Below are 19,080 nucleotides of genomic sequence, written 5' to 3'. Positions count from 1 at the left end.
ATGGAAATTTTACTTTTTGTGGGCGGGCAAGTTGTTCGCGACGTATAACGTGGGCGGACATTATGCAAAAATATTACTTCGTGACGTGTGGCCGTAACAGAAAAAGATTAGAATTCCTGACGACTTGTTCAGGCAAGTGTGAGCCAACTCTTTTTTTTGATAGACAGTAACTTTATCTATCGTGCACTGTCAGCTTCACAACTTTGCATATAGTTTATGTTCACATACAGCTACATGACACACTACATGAAAGATCATATTTGAAAAGGCATAATAGGGGCACTTTAAAGTTTTCATTCTGTTAATTCAGCTAAAAGGTCACACAGTGACGTGCCGGGCTTCTGTTGGTCGCACGTCTTCACCTGATACAAATTCGCAGGGCAGAGTTAAAAGCTGAACTTTGGAATGCAACAAAATTCACACGAGTTTGCATTTCATGTCTCCTGCATTCATGGAAATTCTGAAAATCTGCAGCAGCCTCAGAAGGCCTCTGTGATTTCTTTTTAAATATCAGTGTGTGTGTTGTAAAATAAGGTTGTTGTTTAACATTCTTACTGCACTGTTGTAGTTGCCAGAGCAAAATGCTACTACTTTAAAAAGAGAATAAATCCTTCAGCTTCTATTAAATATCACTTTTATCGATTTATGCCAACCTGCTGTGTAGTGAGTCATCTACAGTACTGGGCTAACGCTCTCCTCTGATTCAGAGTTTCTGGAGAATGGAGACAGGCGTTGTGATATTGTACGGGTGAAAGTTAGTAGAATGCCCTGGCCACACAATCTTGAGTGTTTACCTGTTTATTTATACCTACTGTGTTACCATGATTGTCATGTAGAGGTTGCATATGAAAAGTTGATATGACATCCAGTTACCTGAAATCAAAACATTACTGCATAATTTTCTGTCTGTTAATGCAACAAGAATGTACTCTATGCAAAAACAATGCTGTTTTCACAACTTTACCTAAATTACCCTAAATTCACTGCAAGTAAAGACTATTGACTGGGATTCTGGCAACTTCTTGTGCATGTCCTGTTCACATATCTAATTACTCTTTTTATTTTTGAAAAGCAAGAAAGAAAATACATTTCATATAAATACAGTCATCAGCATTTTGGTACATGTGGCTCTCAGGATCTACTGAAGGTTTCTATTCATGGTTATATGTTAAAAAGAAAACTCATCTGCTTGGGTACAGACACTTCTGCTGAGCTCCAGACTTCTCTCTGATAGATCCCCCTCTGTTTCCTCCTTTTCAGCATCTCACCTTCCTTTTTATGGTCAGACAGCATCTCATCAGTGCTCACCTATTGGTGCTGTTCAGTATCTCCTCTTCCTCTGTCTCTCTTGTTCGTCTGATGGATCTAGAAGCAGTCTGTCTCATATCTGGGCTCTGTCACATGAAAGATGAGACTTTCATCGTTCCCCAGAAATCAAAGTAAAGACAGCTGCTAAAAACAGTGGAGCAGCTGACAGGGCCTATTAGCTCTGGCAGTGTGTAGTCATCGCTCTGCCTGCTGAGGAGACGTTTCATCATGTGGCTATCAATGCACTGTTTGAGGGTTTATATAGCAGTCTTACACAATTAGAGAGTAATTAGATTAGAGGCATGTTGAACATGCCTACTTCATTATAGTATTAATCGTTATGTGCAGGTACAAATAGAATCTGCTTAAATGTTTTATTAAATATTGGAAAAAATCTGTTTCAGACTCTACCATGGTAGAATGTATTAAATGGAACTGAGGATGTTTTACTCCTGTTAGTAGCTAAGTCATCTAATTAGTTCATATATAAGTGAGCATAAATGAGCATGCAAGGGTCAGGTGATATAAAAAAAAAATTATGAAATATGGGAAGAATGGCTGTTCCAGTTCAGTAGAAAACATACCTAAGATTTCTGCAGAGTTGTACAGCCACAGATTCTTTGTGGAAGTGATTAATGGTTTGCATTTTAGAAGGGTCTAAATCACAAACTCAGATTTTTAACTGGGAAGTCAGTTTTTAAAGAACTGAACTTGCAGTATGTTTTTATTGTTGAGTAACCTCTTAAAACTGCAAACTTTTAAGAGGAGGTAACTGCAAATATCAAGGACATTTTGATTTTCCATTTAATGACCCAGTTAACCATAGCCATCAAAGTGGAGGACAAACTGTACAACCTGTATAGGGGATGTATAAGACTCTGAGCAAGAAATCTTGATTAGTTCTAAGTGTTACAAAAGTGTACAGTGGGCCCTTTAAAAAGAAAAAAAACTGTTGTTTCTTTGAAGATCTCAAGTGTTAATTTCAAATGTTCATTGCAGGGATTGATGGTGGAGGAGTCAGCCGGCAGCAGTAAGGATGCAGAGACCAGACCACCAGTAGTCACTGTGGCGGAAGTGTCAGAGCAAGACCACACAACAACATTCGAACCCCGAATGACCTCTGCCACCTCACCCCTGTGCAGCCTGAAAGTGGAAAAAGCAGATAGCTCAGTGCCCAGTGAGTATTCTTGAATCCAAACTTGTCTTTCCTAATCCTTTCTCTCATTTTAATGACTCCCTTCCCTTCTTGCAAGAAATAGATGAGTTGGGTGCTGTGTTGGTGAAGAAAGATAATTTTTCTGTTTCTGCTTATTTCTTGCAATCTCTTTGACTCTGCCATAGAGTCAAGTGTGTGCCAAAGCTTGTTGGGTGTTTCGGTGGAGGACGTGCTGCTGGCAGTGAGGAAACAATTTGGTTTTGATAACAACCATAGCATTGAGGATGAGAAAAAAGTGTTAGTCTTTGTTTTTCATGCTTTTTGAAATATCCTGTGTTGGATATCCCTTTTCAGGTCTTGGATAAAGGTAGAAATTTTCATTGTTTATGCTACAACTGGTAGTATGAAGTGTTTTGAGCGTTGGACATAAACAGATTAGTTGTCTCAAGGCAGCATTGTGTTGTTTCTCAAAAACATCTGTTTCAGCTTACATTTTGTGCAACTCGAAATGTAGCCAAATGGTCTGGTCAGGTAACTGAAGATGATTAAATAAAACGATTAAATTGTAAGTTTGGTAAAACAGCCCATGATGGGATAAATGTGAAATGTTGCAGAGTGTGTAATAATTAAGCATTTAATTTATCAATGTGACAAAATTAATAGTGTTGTACTGCAGTGGCTGACAATTGGAACTGTACTGCAGTTCTTTAAAATTGATAGAAATGGAGAAGAGCCACATTTTTGGTTAGGTATGGTACTTGTGTGATTTGGGAGTGTGAATGAACTAATGTTTGGAGAAACAGTAGTAATTTTGTACAACAGTAGCTATACATATATCAAAGTAAATTACATAGATCAAAGACCAGATCAATCAGGAACAGGGCTGGACACCCCTGAGGTAATGGGTTTGAAAAGAGAGGGATGTCGCTATTATTCCAATATATGTATATATATACGGTGCCCCTTCATTCTTTTCATGTTTTATTTTTCAGCCTTATGTTAAACTGCTTTAAATTACTTTTTTTCTCCACAACAATCTACTCTCCATGCACAAGACAAAGCACAAAACAAATTTTGCATACTTTGCAAATAAAAAACTGAAATTATTTCATTGCATAAGTATTCATACCCTTAACTCAGTACTTACTTGAAGCACCTTTACAGCCTCAAGTCTTTTTGGTATGATGTGACAAGTTTTGCACATTGGTATTTGGCAATTATCTGCCATTCTTCTCCTCACTTCTTTACAAGCTCTGTCAGCTTGGATAGGGGCTGGGGGACATTTTCAGATTTTTCCAGAAATTTTTGATTGGGTTCAAGCCCAGTCTGTGTCTGGGACATTCAAAGAGTTGTCTGTAAGCCACTTTTGTTGTGTGCTTAGGGTCACTGTCCTGTTGGAAGGTGGAACTTCTGCCCAGTCTGAGGTTCTGAATGCTCTGGACTAGGTTTTCCTTAAGGCTATCTCTATAGTTTGCTGCTGAGCTTTCCTTCTACTCGGACGAGTCCCTCAGTCCCTGCCACTGAAAAACAGCCCCTACCTCGACACTTTGCTGTTGGGAAGCTGCTGTCCAGGCGATGCCTGGTTTCCTCCATACACAGTGCTTGGAACTGAGGTTCATTTGACCAGAGAATCTTGCTTTTCACAATCTGAGAGTTCTTTAGGTCCTTTTTTGTGTTTTCTTGTGTCTTCACTGAGAAGAGGACTGAGTTTTGCCACACCGCCTTAAAGGGGTCATCGGATGCTAAGTTCACAGTTTGAACATTAATGTGTGTTGGCAGTGTATGTACAAATCTACCCTATAATGATAAAAATCCATGCAGTGGTTTTTAATTAATCTGTAAAAATAATATCCAATATATCTCAAATGCATGTCGTTGTTGCGTCACACCCGCAGAGGCCGCTCCCACGATAGTTGATTGACATGAGCGATTTACCTTGAATCAGCTGTCACAGTCCACCCTCTTTGTTTCGATGCTGGAGCAGGGATGTAAGTTAGACAAGAATATCTCAGATTGAGCGATTGAGGTGTTGTGTTGCTTGATGTAACTGTTGTTTGAGAATGGAATGCGCCTCCCGATCTACATATATCCGTCTATGTTTGCGCGAATCATTCATGATCCAACTTCACTTACAGCAGAAGTGAGTATAAGGGTTATTTTATGAATCTTTGCGATCGCCTTTCCTTATAACGTGGTAGTTAGGAAGTTTAGCGGCTAAATGCGGCTACATGCGGCTAATGTAAACAATAGCATCTTTCCACAGAGAGAAGAGAGGGGCGGGGTGAGCAGAGCTCATTTGCATTTAAAGGAACAACCCCTTAGAATGAGATGATTTTTGCTGAGCACATTTTGACAAGGTAAAAAGGGTGTTTTTTTACAAAACCATTGAGAATTTTTAATCAAAGTATATTAGAGACTTTTTATTAAGACCCTAAAGAATCATATCGACTTGTGGAAAATGGGCATCCGATGACCCCTTTAAAGACTGGAATGGTGGAGTGCTGCAGTGATGTTTGTCTATCTGTAAATTTCTCCAATCTGCATATATGATCATGTATCTCAATTAGAATGACCACCAGGTTCTTGACCACGGTTCAAGTTACGATTCAGCAGAGGTTTGTGCAGTAGATCGTTTTATTTCAGTTAATTAGCCAAGTAAAGATGTATTGTTTTATTTTTGCATGTTTACTTACAACTTGGAAGTAAAATCGGTCGTTTAGACATGCTCGCTAACGTGAGCAATGTAAGCCAGCAGCTGCTGTTTAGTCCAGAGTGTGTTATGATTTAATATTGTTCAGTTCTTATGGTTATTTAATAAAGAATCATTATTTACGCGTTCAACTGATGACGGCGTATGTGATATCACACATTGGAGACCATGTACATTTCATTTAAGTTTATTCTGCAGATACTATTTATTACAGAATTGTGAGGCAGATAATGTACAACTTGCTGAGACAACCCGTGACCCTGCTGTTCCTACTTCATCCTCTACTACAAGTTATGAGGCGATGTGAATCTAGAAATTTCATTTGGAACTGTAACTCTTTCAAAACAGTCATGTTGCAACCCATCCACCCCATAACTTTGTACATGTTCAAGGTGTAAAGCTTTGTTATGCATTGTTAAATGTTCTTGTTATTGTTCTGATTTTATGAATTAAAACATTCAGAATAAGCCAGTTGTTAAATTTGCTGTATAAGATTTATTAAAGATTATTTAAGTTTTCTGAATACTTTGGGAATAAAATGTCCATGAAATGACCTGACCATGATTGTGATGCGCCTGTAACATGAAATATGAATTGACAGTTATGGAGTACAAACGTAGCACAGCTGAATATATGTCTCTCACACAAGTGAGATTGTCTCAATACCAGTTTGACGCTCTGCTAGAAGTTCTCCACTCAAAGGGTACTTAAAAACCAGAATGGTTGGTATAGTGTCCCATTTAGAGTCTTTAGTATTCTTTTAAAGTCAATTTCTATGGCTAAATGATAGATACATGTATCAGTGTAATCATGTGAAAAGTTAATGAATCAAATGTTTTAGATCCAGTCTTCGCTATCTCTCTCTGTCAGGACGTGCCAGGTTTTGTTCTGATATTATAAAGTTCTGATAGATAAAGATGAATGTGAATGAAGACGTCTGTAACTGTCTGTACATCCTGAAAATTTGAGTAAAACAGTTAGTATGTATTAATTGAACACTGTCTCCTGTTGCACAAATGGTGAGTACAAACACACCGTTATTCATACACCAAGTTCACCGAAGTTTATTCATCATTATTTAAAGCTATGATGATGAGGGTTATTTATTAAATAAACATAAGAATTGATCAGTATTAAATCATAAGACACTCTGGACATAACAGCAGCCACTGGCTTACATTGTTCACGTTAGCGAGTATGTCTAAACGACCGTTTTTTCTTCCAAGTTGTAAGTAAACATGCAAAAACTAAACAATACACCTTTACGTGGCTAATTAACTGAAATAAAATGATCAACTGCACAAAGCTCTGCTGAATTGTAACTTGAAGCGTGGAAAGTCTCAAAAATGCACACGCAAATCCAAGGCGATTCAAATTCACAGCCCATGATGAACTCGTGAATTTTAAACATTAAAAAATGTTGTACACAGATGTACATCTGTGAATTGTGTTTTGAATTTGTGAAATGTATTTTATGAATATATATATATATATATATTTTTTTTTTGTGCATGTGAATTGCATGAATTATTATTGAGATAATTTTGGCTCCATATATGAATACTTATGCAATGGAATCGTTTCAGTTTTTATTTCTGTTCAGTTATTCAGTTTTTTAGCTGTTTTGTGCTTTTTCATTATGGTGTATGGAGTGTAGATTAATGTGGGAAAAAAAGTAATTTAGAGCATAAATATATACACAAATGCAAAATTAGAACATGACAAAGATTTGACAGAAACAAAAACATTTGTAAAATAAAATGCTCAAGCATTTGTATTTTGTAACAAGCTATTTTTAATATTTTTTGTAACAAGCATTTTTTTTTCATATATTTGTGTACACTCTGTTAAGTGTCCTGAGGGTTAACCAGTCAGAGCAAAGATGAGCTGATCAAATGTGTTTATGTGCAAAGATCTCTCGTCTCTTCTCATCACAATCACACATATTCTGTCTCTTTCTCTAGCTGTCTCTCTCTACTATTTTGCATTAGCCTTTAGCTCTTCTTTGTCTATCTGTTCTGTCATTGTCTTGTATTAGAGAATTAGGGCTGACACATCTCTGGAATTTAGCTTGGTGAGGTTCTGCCCTCTCTGGGTCAGCAGAAAACTGTGCCACCCACTTCCCTGAAGCATCTATACACTTATCTACCCTCAACATTACATGAAGAGCATTCATGTATTATTTAAATCGCACATTTAAACAGCTTCTGTTCAAACAGCCTGTGAGGTCCATGCATTTGTATGCAGCTAAGATGTGTTTCTTATGTCCCAGTCAAACCGTTAAAGTGTTGGCCTGTTCCTCTGAACACTCACACTGTAAGAAAAAAAAACTGTGGAAAAACAATTAATTTCATTTAATATTACGAGGGCATATGAATTTAAAAAAAGTAGTGATGTGCACAGATAAGTAATTTCTGATAAATACTGCAATATTTAATAAAAAAATCACTTTTAAGAATTAATTATATACCTTTACAACTCTTTCATTTTCATCTAATTTAATTTATAATTTCACATTGGATGTTATCAGCATAACAATTTTAAAGAGTGAATATAAAATTTTATATATAACAAATGTAGGAAATAATGTAATCTTTAACATTTGTTTTTTATTTTGCATTTTTCCCCAAGTCTTATTAAATGTCTCCAGTTTTAAATAGACAGATGTATTCTCAGAGTGTGTGTTTAGATGCAAAATGTGTGCTTGACATTTTCCTTTCACTGAAAGTGAATCGATAGATCAGTAACACGTTATTTTTAGATCATGACGCTATTATTACATCAAAGAGAGATTGCAAGCAAACCTGTTTTTCATGTAGAGAGTCTCATTTGATCAAGTTTAAACGTCCGGAAATGTGTGGGTACACTGCTGTACATGTGTGTGTGTTTCTAAACAGAAACCAAATGACTGGTCAAAGACCTTATCTGATGATGTGTACTATACATTACACATACACACAACTGAGACAGAGGGGTCCAGAAAGACTTGGACACTGGGTTTAGGAGGTTGATGTCTGGCATAAAGGCTCTGGAACAAATCATGTGCTTTGCAGCTCATGCAGCACTCTGACAGTATAATAGAGGAGCACACTGCAGGAGATGAGGAGGCCAGTTTCGCACAGGAAGTAGAGAGAGGGAGGGGGAAGAATGAGTGTGTGCCTAACTGAGATGTGTTTGACCACAGTCCTGTGAATCAGCACACATACAAACTGTCTGATTGTGTCAGAGATGATCATACTGGCTTTGACCACAGATTGAAGTTGTGTTCTAAGCAAACATAAGGACTGAAACAGTATAGGACATAACATTGCTGTTTTTTTGGATACATCCAGTGAAGACAGATAAGACAGGAGTGCTAAACAGGCCTGCAGGTAGAAAAATCCTTAAGGAGAGACACATGACAGACAGGAAGTGTTATCTCTATGGTAAGATTCTGTCTGCCCAAATTCTTTTACAGTTCTTTAGTTTGTTATATGGTTCTTCAGAAAATGCAAGTACATACAGTGTGTTTGATGTGCTATTTGTTGTATTTAATTGGTTGTCTATCTATAAGGCAACAATCTGGCAGCTAACTAAAGCAGCCATTCAAATGCACCTTGTTCAAGTGCTTCTCTATATGTACTGTAATCATGTTTTGGGGACAAATTAGCAAATTTTGTCCCCAAAATGTGAAAAAAAATTCTGTTATGATTAGGTGTGTGTGTTTGTGTTAGTCGATGTTGATGGGTTAGGCTACGTTCAAACTTGGCGTCTTTTTTCAAACGGCCAGCGTCTGTTTTACATTATAATTCTATGGAGTAAACCGTCTTTTCAAAAAAGTCATGAGCGCTTTTTTTAAACGCCACCGCCGGCGTCTTTTTCTGCAGCTCAGAGCGTCTTTTCAAGTTGAAAAAAGTTCAACTTTTCTGAAAAGAACGCCCTACGTCAAGCGCCTTTTTGACAGCTGACCAATGACAAGCGAGTAGCGAGACCTGTCGTTTCCATAACAACAAGAACAGCAAGAAAAATGGAGACGGTGCCGGTTGATAGACTTTTATTTTATTGTTGTTAACCGACATTCTTCTCCCCGTTAACTTTAAAAACCGACGCGCTGCCCACAAGGCTATCGGAGTCGCGCGTCGGTTTTTGTTAACATCAACGCCGCTGCGCTTCGGGCGTCCCGCAGACTCGCAGATCCTTCCCGATCCCGTCTAAATACTGCCCTATCAAGTAAAGGGCAAAAATGTTAAAAATAAATAAATAAATAAATAATAATAATAATAAAACACCAGCGCAAGAGCGAGCTTCCCCTTTTCTCGAGATTCATACGATTGCAGCTGTTGTTATAGCAACAAAAGACGCCCTCGGCTGCAACGCTGCCAGCTTCTTTTTTTACTAAAAAAAGCGCCGTTGTCAACTTTTTCTTGTCAAAAAAGACGCCAAGTGTGAACATAGCCTTACTCAATGTAATATTAAAACAGAGGCAGCTATGCTGCCATTATAATCAGCAGTTAGCATGAGAGTGGGTGTTAAATTCTTTTTAATGTTTATTTGTGGCCACTGAAATGGAAGAACCCACTCAGAAACAACATAAACTTGATCAAGTGGTTACTGAGAGGTTCTTTACTTTGGAGTGTCAGTATGTAAAATTTTAGCACAACAAAAAATATGTACCTGTTGCATGAATCTAGTTTTAGTGGCTACCCAAGTAAGTTTGAGTTTAGTTTGAGCAAACTCTGGTTTTTAGGGCTCAAGAAGGTATATTAGTGTTCATCAGCTTAGTAATTTACACAGCTCCTCACTGCAAAAAACAATTTGTTGAGTCAACTTAAAATAATTTGTAACCTGACTGCCTTAAAATTTTAAGTCCAGTCAACTCAAAAAAAAGTTTATTCAGCTTGAATTGATAAATTATACTAAGTGACAACTTAGATATTTGAGTTGAATCAACTTAAAATTTTAAGGCAGCTGGGTTACTTACCCATCTGTTAAGTTTAGCAAACACATATAATGATAACTATAATGATAAAAATCCATGCAGTGGTTTTTAATTAATCTGTAAAAATAATATCCCCTTTTTCAAATCGAGCCGTTCTCAGATGCTTGTCGGCCTGTGCCGTCACACCGACAGAGGCCACTCCCACGATAGTTGATTGACATGAGCCCTTACCTCAGATCAGCAGTCACAGTCCAGTAACCTTCCTTGTTTCGATGCCGGAGCAGGGATGTAAGTTAGATTGAGCGAATGAGGTGTTGTGTTGCTGGATGTAATAATGAACATAGTGGTTGTCATTTACTCCCGACATCTGAGCTGTTGAAGATGCAGTGGATTACGTTTGTTTGTGAAGGAAATGTGCCTCCCGAACTACATATATCCACGAATCATTCATGATCCAGCTTCACTTACAGCAGAAGTGTGTATAAGGGTTTTTTTTAATGAATCTTTGCGATCGCCTTTCCTTATAACGTGGTAGTTAGGAAGTTTAACGGCTAAACAAGGAAAGAAATGCTAATTTTAAAGAAATATGCAGATGGATTTAGGGGCTTTTGCATCTGAACTCTTCATATACAATTGTGATCAACACCTACTTCTACATTATTGCGTCTTTTGTTCGCACATGTAGTGGGAGGTGAGTAAAAATAAAAGAGATGCAAACATAAGATTACTTAAGCAACAAAACAATAGTGATGCCTCATTTACAAAATTTGCAGTATGTATTATACAGTAGTAGTATATAATGCAGTTCATAACCCCGTCTCTCTTTTAGAGTTTTGTCAGTTTGAAACCTACTCTTAAACTCTAGTTTAACTAGCATAATCTGTGAGTTTACATTGAGTTTTACTTGAGTTAATATCAAATCAGTGTTTAAATATGCATTTACATGGGATCAATATTTAAAGGTGAGTTTACATCAATATTTGAACAGTATTTGTATGTGCGTTTAAATGGGATTATTATTTAAAGGTCAATATACGCCAGTGAATGAATGTGACTTCACAAGAAATCTGTTTAAACTTAAGTTAACATTAAATGTTTGAGGTTAAAGGATAAATGAGATCATTATTTAAGCTTGTGTTAAAATAAGATCAGTATTTAAACCAGAATTTACATGTGACAAACCCAAAAGTCATAAGCGGCTGGTTTACATTTTGAAGCACAATAAATATAGGATTAAATATTATATTGTATAATACCACCCCCAAGCCCAAAAGATCATCACTAATGTAACAGAAACCAGCCTCAGCACAACCTTGGTGCATTTGGGCTGTGCACATAAAAACCTAGCTACTTGACGCCTGGGGCTTTCCTCAGGAAGAGTGAAAGATGGAGAAAGCACAACAAATGAAGGGGTGTGTGAAAGATGTGGAGACAAATGCAGAAAAGACAAAGTGAGCTCTGCCTGTTTCTCCACTCTTTTTCTGACAGGAGATGAGGGTAGCTTAGATGACAGTGACGAGCTTTCAAGAGAGAAGTCAAGAGGAGTGTTGCGCAAGTGTGTGTTTCTCTGCACGTGTGTGATAAAAATGCCGCTGGAGTCGTGGGTACTCTTTGAGTCTCTTGGCAGTGCTGTGGCTGGTGGAATGCCAAATCACTGCCTTCTTTTTCCACAGCTCATCTGAAGCAAAAGTTAAGGAATGAAGTTAACTAAGGAAGAGAGGGAAAGAGTGTGTGCAGTGGTATACGCTGTGGCCGGAGGACAGAGGAATTAAGCTGGAGACAGTGGCTTGGGCCAAACTCCAGTGTTATTAGTTTCTCCAGGACTGCTCAGATTCCCTTAACAGACACTACAGCATGTGTGTGGTTCTGTATTTGATGCGAACTGTGTTAGCAGAACTATTGAGCCACAAGTCTGCTTTGTGGCAGCTCAGTGGCTCCTAAAGGGACCATTTTTGGACTCTACTCATTCCATATGTTGATTGGATATCTGCCATCAATGGTAACAAAATCCAGTGAGTAATGCTGGATGTAAGCGAAAACACGTCAGCTGGCCTTATTTTCTTTCACTGTGAGTTGGCATGTGACTTTACGGAGGTGTTTTAAGCAAGGGAAGATGAAAGGATTGCTCAGTGGGGGTGCTTCCAAAAGAGCCACAGTGATTTGGGGAAAGGGATTGGTTAATCAAAGTTTGCATGATTTCCACTGGATTTTGTGGTTTTCTCACTGCAGCCAACAGTAATTTGTTTTGGCAAAGAGAGAGAGGGTAGTTTAAGCCATGAAGTAGTGTATAATTGAGAAACGTCTAACCATACATTGTTATCATATTGCTGACTGGACAGATTAAACCATAAGCCTTCATTTGAAAGGAAACCTCTATCCATCTACTCTGGTGTGTCTATCTGTCTTTATTTAGATAAACGTGCCTGAGATTTTCACAGAATACTACAAACTTTCTTTGAAAGAGTTATGGCATAGTATTTATGGTGGAGTTTTCAGAAAGTGAGGATCTGATTTTAAAACACACTCCCTTTTAAAACACACTGTCAAAGGTTGTTTGTGTGTAGTTTTGACTTAAGAGTGACACAGCAGGTACCTTTCTAGCTAAAATGGACTGATTTGTGAAACATGCAGCTTCTATTGAGAACCATGTGATACACTTGACTAAAGCTCACAGTTGATTCTCACATCAGGATGTTGCTAATCTAAACACTCAATATTCCAGTGGGCTCAAACAGTACATAAATATTTCAGTCATGAATATTGGATGAAATTTTGGTGACATCATTTTGCATCAGACAGTGTTGTCTAAGTGGGTAACATACTAATGTTTGGAATGGAGCCTGATCACCAATTAAACTTTGTATTGGTTAGTGTCAGTTTTGTGTTTGGCATCTTTCAGAAAGCCAACAGCATTTCTCCTGAGTTCTCTGTTATGGTAATATCTTTTCAGAAAGTACCATGTTGTTTTCAGACTTCTCTTCCCACTGTGACCGTGCTATTGATATGCTCAGTTCATACCGTACGCTGCACCGAGCAGAGAAAACCTCTAATCAGAGAGCATGTGATTTATTAAAATGAGAACATTGTGGTCTTAAGAGCTAGGGCACTACTGTGTAAAACTCATAAAGTTCTAGAAGAAATATAGTCATCTCTCAAAAAGGACATTGCTAGTTGGGGGGAAAGGGTTTTTTCCCCACATATATGGGGGCCACATATCAAATTCAGTGCACAGGGCCCAGAACTCCTAGAGACGCCACTTTCTCTCAGTAAGAGATGTCATTACAGTTTCTACTCCATTGCAGTATATTGTCAATTTTAATTTGTGAGTGTAGTCTTAATAACATGATAAAAAAAAAATACTGTTTATTTAAGGAGTAGTTCACTTCCAGAACAAAAATTTACAGATAATGTACTCAACCCATTGTCATCCAAGATGTTCATGTCTTTCTTTCTTCAGTCGTAAAGAAATTATATTTTTTGAGGAAACCATTTAAGGAATTATCTCCGTATAATGGACTTGTATGGTGCCTGCGAGTCTGAACTTCCAAAATACAGTTTAAAAGCAGCTTCAAAGGGCTCTAAATGATCCCGGCTGAAAAATAAGGGTCTTACCTCTCGAAACGATTGGTCATTTTCTAAAAAAAAAATATATATATATAAAAATGTATATTCTTTTTAACCTTAAATTCTCTTGTCTAGCTCTGCCATGTGCATGCAAATTCTGCGCAGTCCCGTTCAAGACAGTTAGGGTAGGTTGAAAAACTCTCATCTCATTTTCTCTTCCAAATTAAAAAATGGTCCTACATCACCGTTTTACCTTTTTTTTGTAACAGGCGTTTGACATTCTTTGTACGTTCACTTTGTAAACACTGGGTCAGTACTTCTGCACTGACGTAGGATGATTTTGAAGTTGTATATATATACATATATATATATATATATATATATATATTTATAATTTTTTTTGTTTTAAAAATGGCAGATCGTTTCGCTAGATAAGACCCTTCTACCTCGGCTGGGATCATTTAGAGCCCTTTGAAGTTGCATTAAAACTGCATTTTGGTAGTTCAAACTCACAGGCACCATGGACATTCACTATATAGAGATAATTGCTTAAATGTTTTCCTCAAAAAACATAATTTCTTTACGACTGAAGTAAGAAAAACACAAACATCTTGGATGACAGCGGGGTGAGTACATCTGTAAATTTTTGTTATGGAAATGAATTACTCCTTTAATCAGCTGTAGAAGTCATGGAAATTCATCATCCTCTGGCTAGTCATGGTCTTGATCTCTATTTTAGACCCAGTCCTTATATTCTGTATCAGGCAGAAAGCTGCCACGCTGTTGACAAAACCCTGGCCAGTTCATGATTTTCACCTCTTTGAATTCTGTTAAGTAGCTTTGCTTGTATTATTCCTATTGGGAATTTTAAAAGCATGTCTTCCTCATCCTTTTGGCATGTGCCCTGTATCTCCCCTGCCTTTCCACTCTACACACACTTCCACTCTTTTTGTGGGTCAGAGATGCTGGTTTCCTTGCCAACAGCATCTTTCATTACACAGTTAAAAGGTGCAGCAGTGGGGGGGCTACATACCCCTCCCCCCATACATATAAACACAGCAGTTTTGCAGCTGTTTATTCTGATATACAGACCAAAAAAAAAAAGAGTAGCTGCCGTTCATATGACAGTAGAGATATGCTGCGGCCTGAGTGGAATGTGTGTTGTCTCTTTATCTTTTCATACATGTGTATCAGCTCTTTTGATGCAAATATTTCCAGTTGTGCCACTATGTATATTCACAAGCACCTATACCAAAGAAATTTTCATTGAAAAGACCAGTGTGTGGTGAGTGTTAAATGTGTATGTGTATTAGAGTGATGTGGTGTTTTGACCACACAGATGTTGTTTATAGGGTTGAGAATTTTTTTTTTACTTTAGTTAAATCTATTGTCCACAAGGGGAGGCAAGACACTCACTCTGTCACACACTCAAATGTGCTTTACTGGCATGACAAATGATGCAAAATAATCTTTAGGTGAACCTCAAAGAAGGTGTAAACAGGAAGGTAAACAAACATTTTAGAACCTTTTAGAACAATTAAGAATATGCTGTGTGTGTGTGTGTGCATGTATTTAAGCACATCACTGATTGGTCAACTGCTCTCTCTTTTTGTGACAAGCATCCATGTATTGTGCTTTTTTCACCTAAAATTGAAGTATTATTGGATAAATTTCTGAAGTCAGTGAAAATAATTGTAAATTCTGGATAGAAATTCCTCCAAATTTCCTCATAGATACAGCAGCTGGTGTGGAAGTGTTGCTCTGCTACATTTCTTTGGCTACAATATAGGACAGTCCGGCTCTCTTTCTCAATTAACATTCAAGTTAACTTTGTTTTTGTATTGTGTTTCGGTCCAATAATTAAAATAGAGTTGAATTAGAATTTAAGAGTTTAGGGTTGGAAACTTCTGAATGAACGATAAGATCAGCAATAAAAAGACATACTTTTCACACAAAAATAGAAATTGAAGTGTCATGAATCCTGTCCGGTCTGCCCGCCACCAGAGGTCACCTGTGCACTGACATTTCACATTACACAGACTGTTGCACCACACTCCAGACTACGTTCCCCTTCATCCATTGCGCTGATTACACAGCTGTATCCAATAAGATACTCTATATAAGCCTTTGACTTCTTCTTGCTACTCGCCGAGTATTGGATTGTATATGTTGTGTTTAGCACTCTCCTAGTGTTAGCAACATTTACAGAGCCGTTTACTAGTTTCCTATGCTTTGTCTAGGTCCCTGAGTTTTGTATTTTCACCTGGTTATGTTGTTTTGTCTGTTTCACTGCCTGCCCTGTGGGTCTCTCGCATGTTTATCGGATTACCCTTTTGCCCAGCCCCCCTGGATTACGTTTGCTGTTGATCGACTGTGTCACGGACTACTCTTGTGTCCTGTCCTAATATACCTGTTTGCTATTGTTCGACCCTGCCAGTTTTATGACCATGTCTCTGTCTCGATCAAATAAAGCTTTGCATTTGGATCCGCCTGCTTCATGTCTCCCTCGCTCCGTTACAGGAAGAGAGAAAAACTTGGGTTCTAAACATACTTAATTTTTGTACTGTATATTTTTATGCTTATTAGAGTATCACTTTTTTCTCATTGAAGCAGTAATATGCAGTGTTGGGGGTAACGCATTACAAGTAACGCGAGTTACGTAATAATATTACTTTTTCAAGTAACTAGTAAAGTAATGCATTACTTTTGAATTTCTAAGAAAATTTCTGAGTTACTTTTTCAAATAAGTGACGGCAGTTACTTTTTTCCCCATTTATTGACTGAAAGGTCTCCTGTCTGGAAATTGGGAGTAAACATGATGTTACTGTATTCTAGACTAAATGTGAACATGCATTAATTCATCTCACTCACAAAAAACAGATTCAGTATTCCTCAAAATGAATAAAAACAGTTAAATGCAAACTCAAAATATGACGCAACCCTAATAATAAAATCGGTTAAATAAAACAAATATCCTTTATGTATTTAATCACATTTTATTAACCAGTGTCTTTTGCTGCTGACCTTCAATGATGCAATTCAACTATACTAATAAGCAACAATTACTTTAGATAAACTAACATTTGTGCTTCATTTTTTTTTTATAGCTGAAGAGTGATCTCCTGCATAAATGTACTTTTCTTTCAGCCTGAGGTGAATTCATTTCACTTTTGGCGTAAAAGGGCTTTTACATTAGAATTGTTTTATATTAAAAACAAAGAAGCAAGCCCTGCCCAGATTTAAAGTAACGCAAAAGTAACGTAACACATTACTTTCCATAAAAAGTAACTAAGTAATGTAATTAGTTACTTTTTCAGGGAGTAACGCAAAATTGTAATGCATTACTTTTAAAAGTAACTTTCCCCAACACTGGTAATATGTTTTCTATGGTTTACAACGTGTAAAGTTACTTCATGAATTACATCCTAATTCTTTCCATTAAGTGCTTCTGCTCTCGTTTTGACGAGATTTACTGGATTGAGAATTCAAAAAAGTAAAAAACAGAAGTTACTTTTCTGACAGCCATCTCTGCCCTAGTTATGTTACTGAAGAGGGTGAGATTTCATTAAAAACAGGTGAGACTCCTTCAGCAACAATCAAGTTATTGCAAGTTGGCTAGTGAGACACCAGAATTGAACCCACACACATATGAATGCAATATACAGCTTGCTAAATGAACAATCCAGCACAATAGCAGAGACGCAATAAACAGGAAAACCCTAAACAGCAATATTAATATATTTTCTACAGTTTATATGTATGAATCTCCCCAGGCATCACTGTAAGAGATGGGAATCATGGCCCTCTGTCCAAGTGCTGCTGTACATGCACTGAGGACGGTGGTGTATTAATCTATTTTGTTTACGTTTCCCTTGTCACCAAAATTGTCAGTAAGGCTCCCCCGGCGCTGGTGCCCTGCAGAGCATCATCTGCATTAAGAGTGATGTGATCTGGCCACGACTCTCTCTCCTGAGGGTCTGTCGGCTCCAGCCTGGCTAATGGGGACCAGCTGGGAGAGAAAAATTATGCACAGCACAAGGAGCTTGTTCTCTCGTCACACCTCCGTCTCTCTTTCTTCTCTTCAGTCACAGTTCTCAATCTGTACAGCTCTACCTCTGCAGCCCCTTCCCACTTTGACTCGAACTGCCCCAATTCCTGATTCAAACCCATTAATTCTTGTAACAATTCTTAACAATTCAACAATTTTGATTTGTTGCAAATTCATATAAATTTGTACCTCATTTGTACGTTTTGCTCTACTTTCATACTTGTTTTTTATACAAATTGTATGTGTTCATACAAATCACATCGTATGAATTTGTGCCCATTGGACGCATCTAACTCTTTAGAGCTTTGGTTTAGTACAGCCAGTCTTATCCTCCCCTCCATTCTATAAGGACTGTCATGACAGTCACAGCATCTTTTTTTAAGTACTTGGGGTTCGGTTGTTGTGTTGGTGTGACTGTTCGGTTTAATTAATTAGAATGAGGGAAGGCGATTCCTGCTAGTTTTAGAATAAATACACTGAAAGAGAGGTGCTGATAATGATAATACTTCTCACATTTATCAACTGATCTGAAATTAATTTCCTTTATGCACTCACATACAGAGACAGAGGAGGGAGTCATGCAGAGATTATATTTTTTTTATTTTTTGTCCTACACTTCAACTTGTGTCTTCTTCAATCTCTTTCTGAGCTCTTATAGGGGAGATTTAGCAAGCAATTTATTATAGAAGTTTTTTTTAAGGCTGTGGGTTATCTAAGCATCACAGAAGAAGCTGTCTTCAGCTGTTTCTTGAAAGTTGTGATGACAACATCAGGTGTTTAGCAGCTTGTGACATTATGATGGAACCACTAGGAGCCGCTCGTACAATGCCAATAAATTGCAGGAAGGAACATACATTTTTGTGATAGAGTGGCCATTTGTCCAGGATGTTTCCCTGCATATGGCCTGAGACACTGAGATATGTTCCAGCATTGCTGGGACCCTATATAGAACAATTGGTTTTGAAAAGGGATGTATTGTTGGATGGCTGGAACACACACTTGTATGTATATAATGGGGTAGGAGGGTGCATTTCTGGTGGCAGTACTGAAGGCCATTAAAGCCGTAAATACAATGCACAAGCTACAAAGGGTCATGATATGAATTTTTAGGTGGGTAGGTTTAAGGGTGGGTTAAGGTGTAAGGGATGGGTCAACAGAGGAACTATAAATGTAGGTACAAAAATTAATTACAGATGTAATTACATGCAGGTATTTTTTTAAATAGTACAATGTAAAAACATGTATGTACACAATAAGTGCATTGTATCGAATGATTAGTTTAAATGTAAGTACATAGTAGTTAAGGCCACCTAATATAAAGTGGGACCAAATAAATAAATAAATATATGGAAAAATTATATATTGTGACGAGTCGA

General features: G+C 37.5%; 1 protein-coding gene across 2 annotated transcripts in view; it reads left to right on the top strand.

The window, feature by feature from the left end:
* The window catches only part of gse1b (Gse1 coiled-coil protein b), a 223,425-nt gene that overhangs the window by 58,697 nt on the left and 145,648 nt on the right, over positions 1–19,080 (top strand). For both annotated transcript variants that reach the window (XM_051134586.1, XM_051134585.1), the window contains exon 2: positions 2,308–2,485. In XM_051134586.1, coding sequence (XP_050990543.1) covers positions 2,308–2,485 — 178 coding nt within the window. The remainder of the gene's footprint in view (positions 1–2,307; positions 2,486–19,080) is intronic.

Source organism: Labeo rohita, chromosome 18 (genome assembly GCF_022985175.1).
Source record: "Labeo rohita strain BAU-BD-2019 chromosome 18, IGBB_LRoh.1.0, whole genome shotgun sequence".
In the NCBI taxonomy this organism is placed as follows: Eukaryota; Metazoa; Chordata; class Actinopteri; order Cypriniformes; family Cyprinidae; genus Labeo; species Labeo rohita.
The sequence above is the reverse complement of the archived record's forward strand: the minus strand, read 5'-3'. Positions and strand labels throughout refer to the sequence as shown.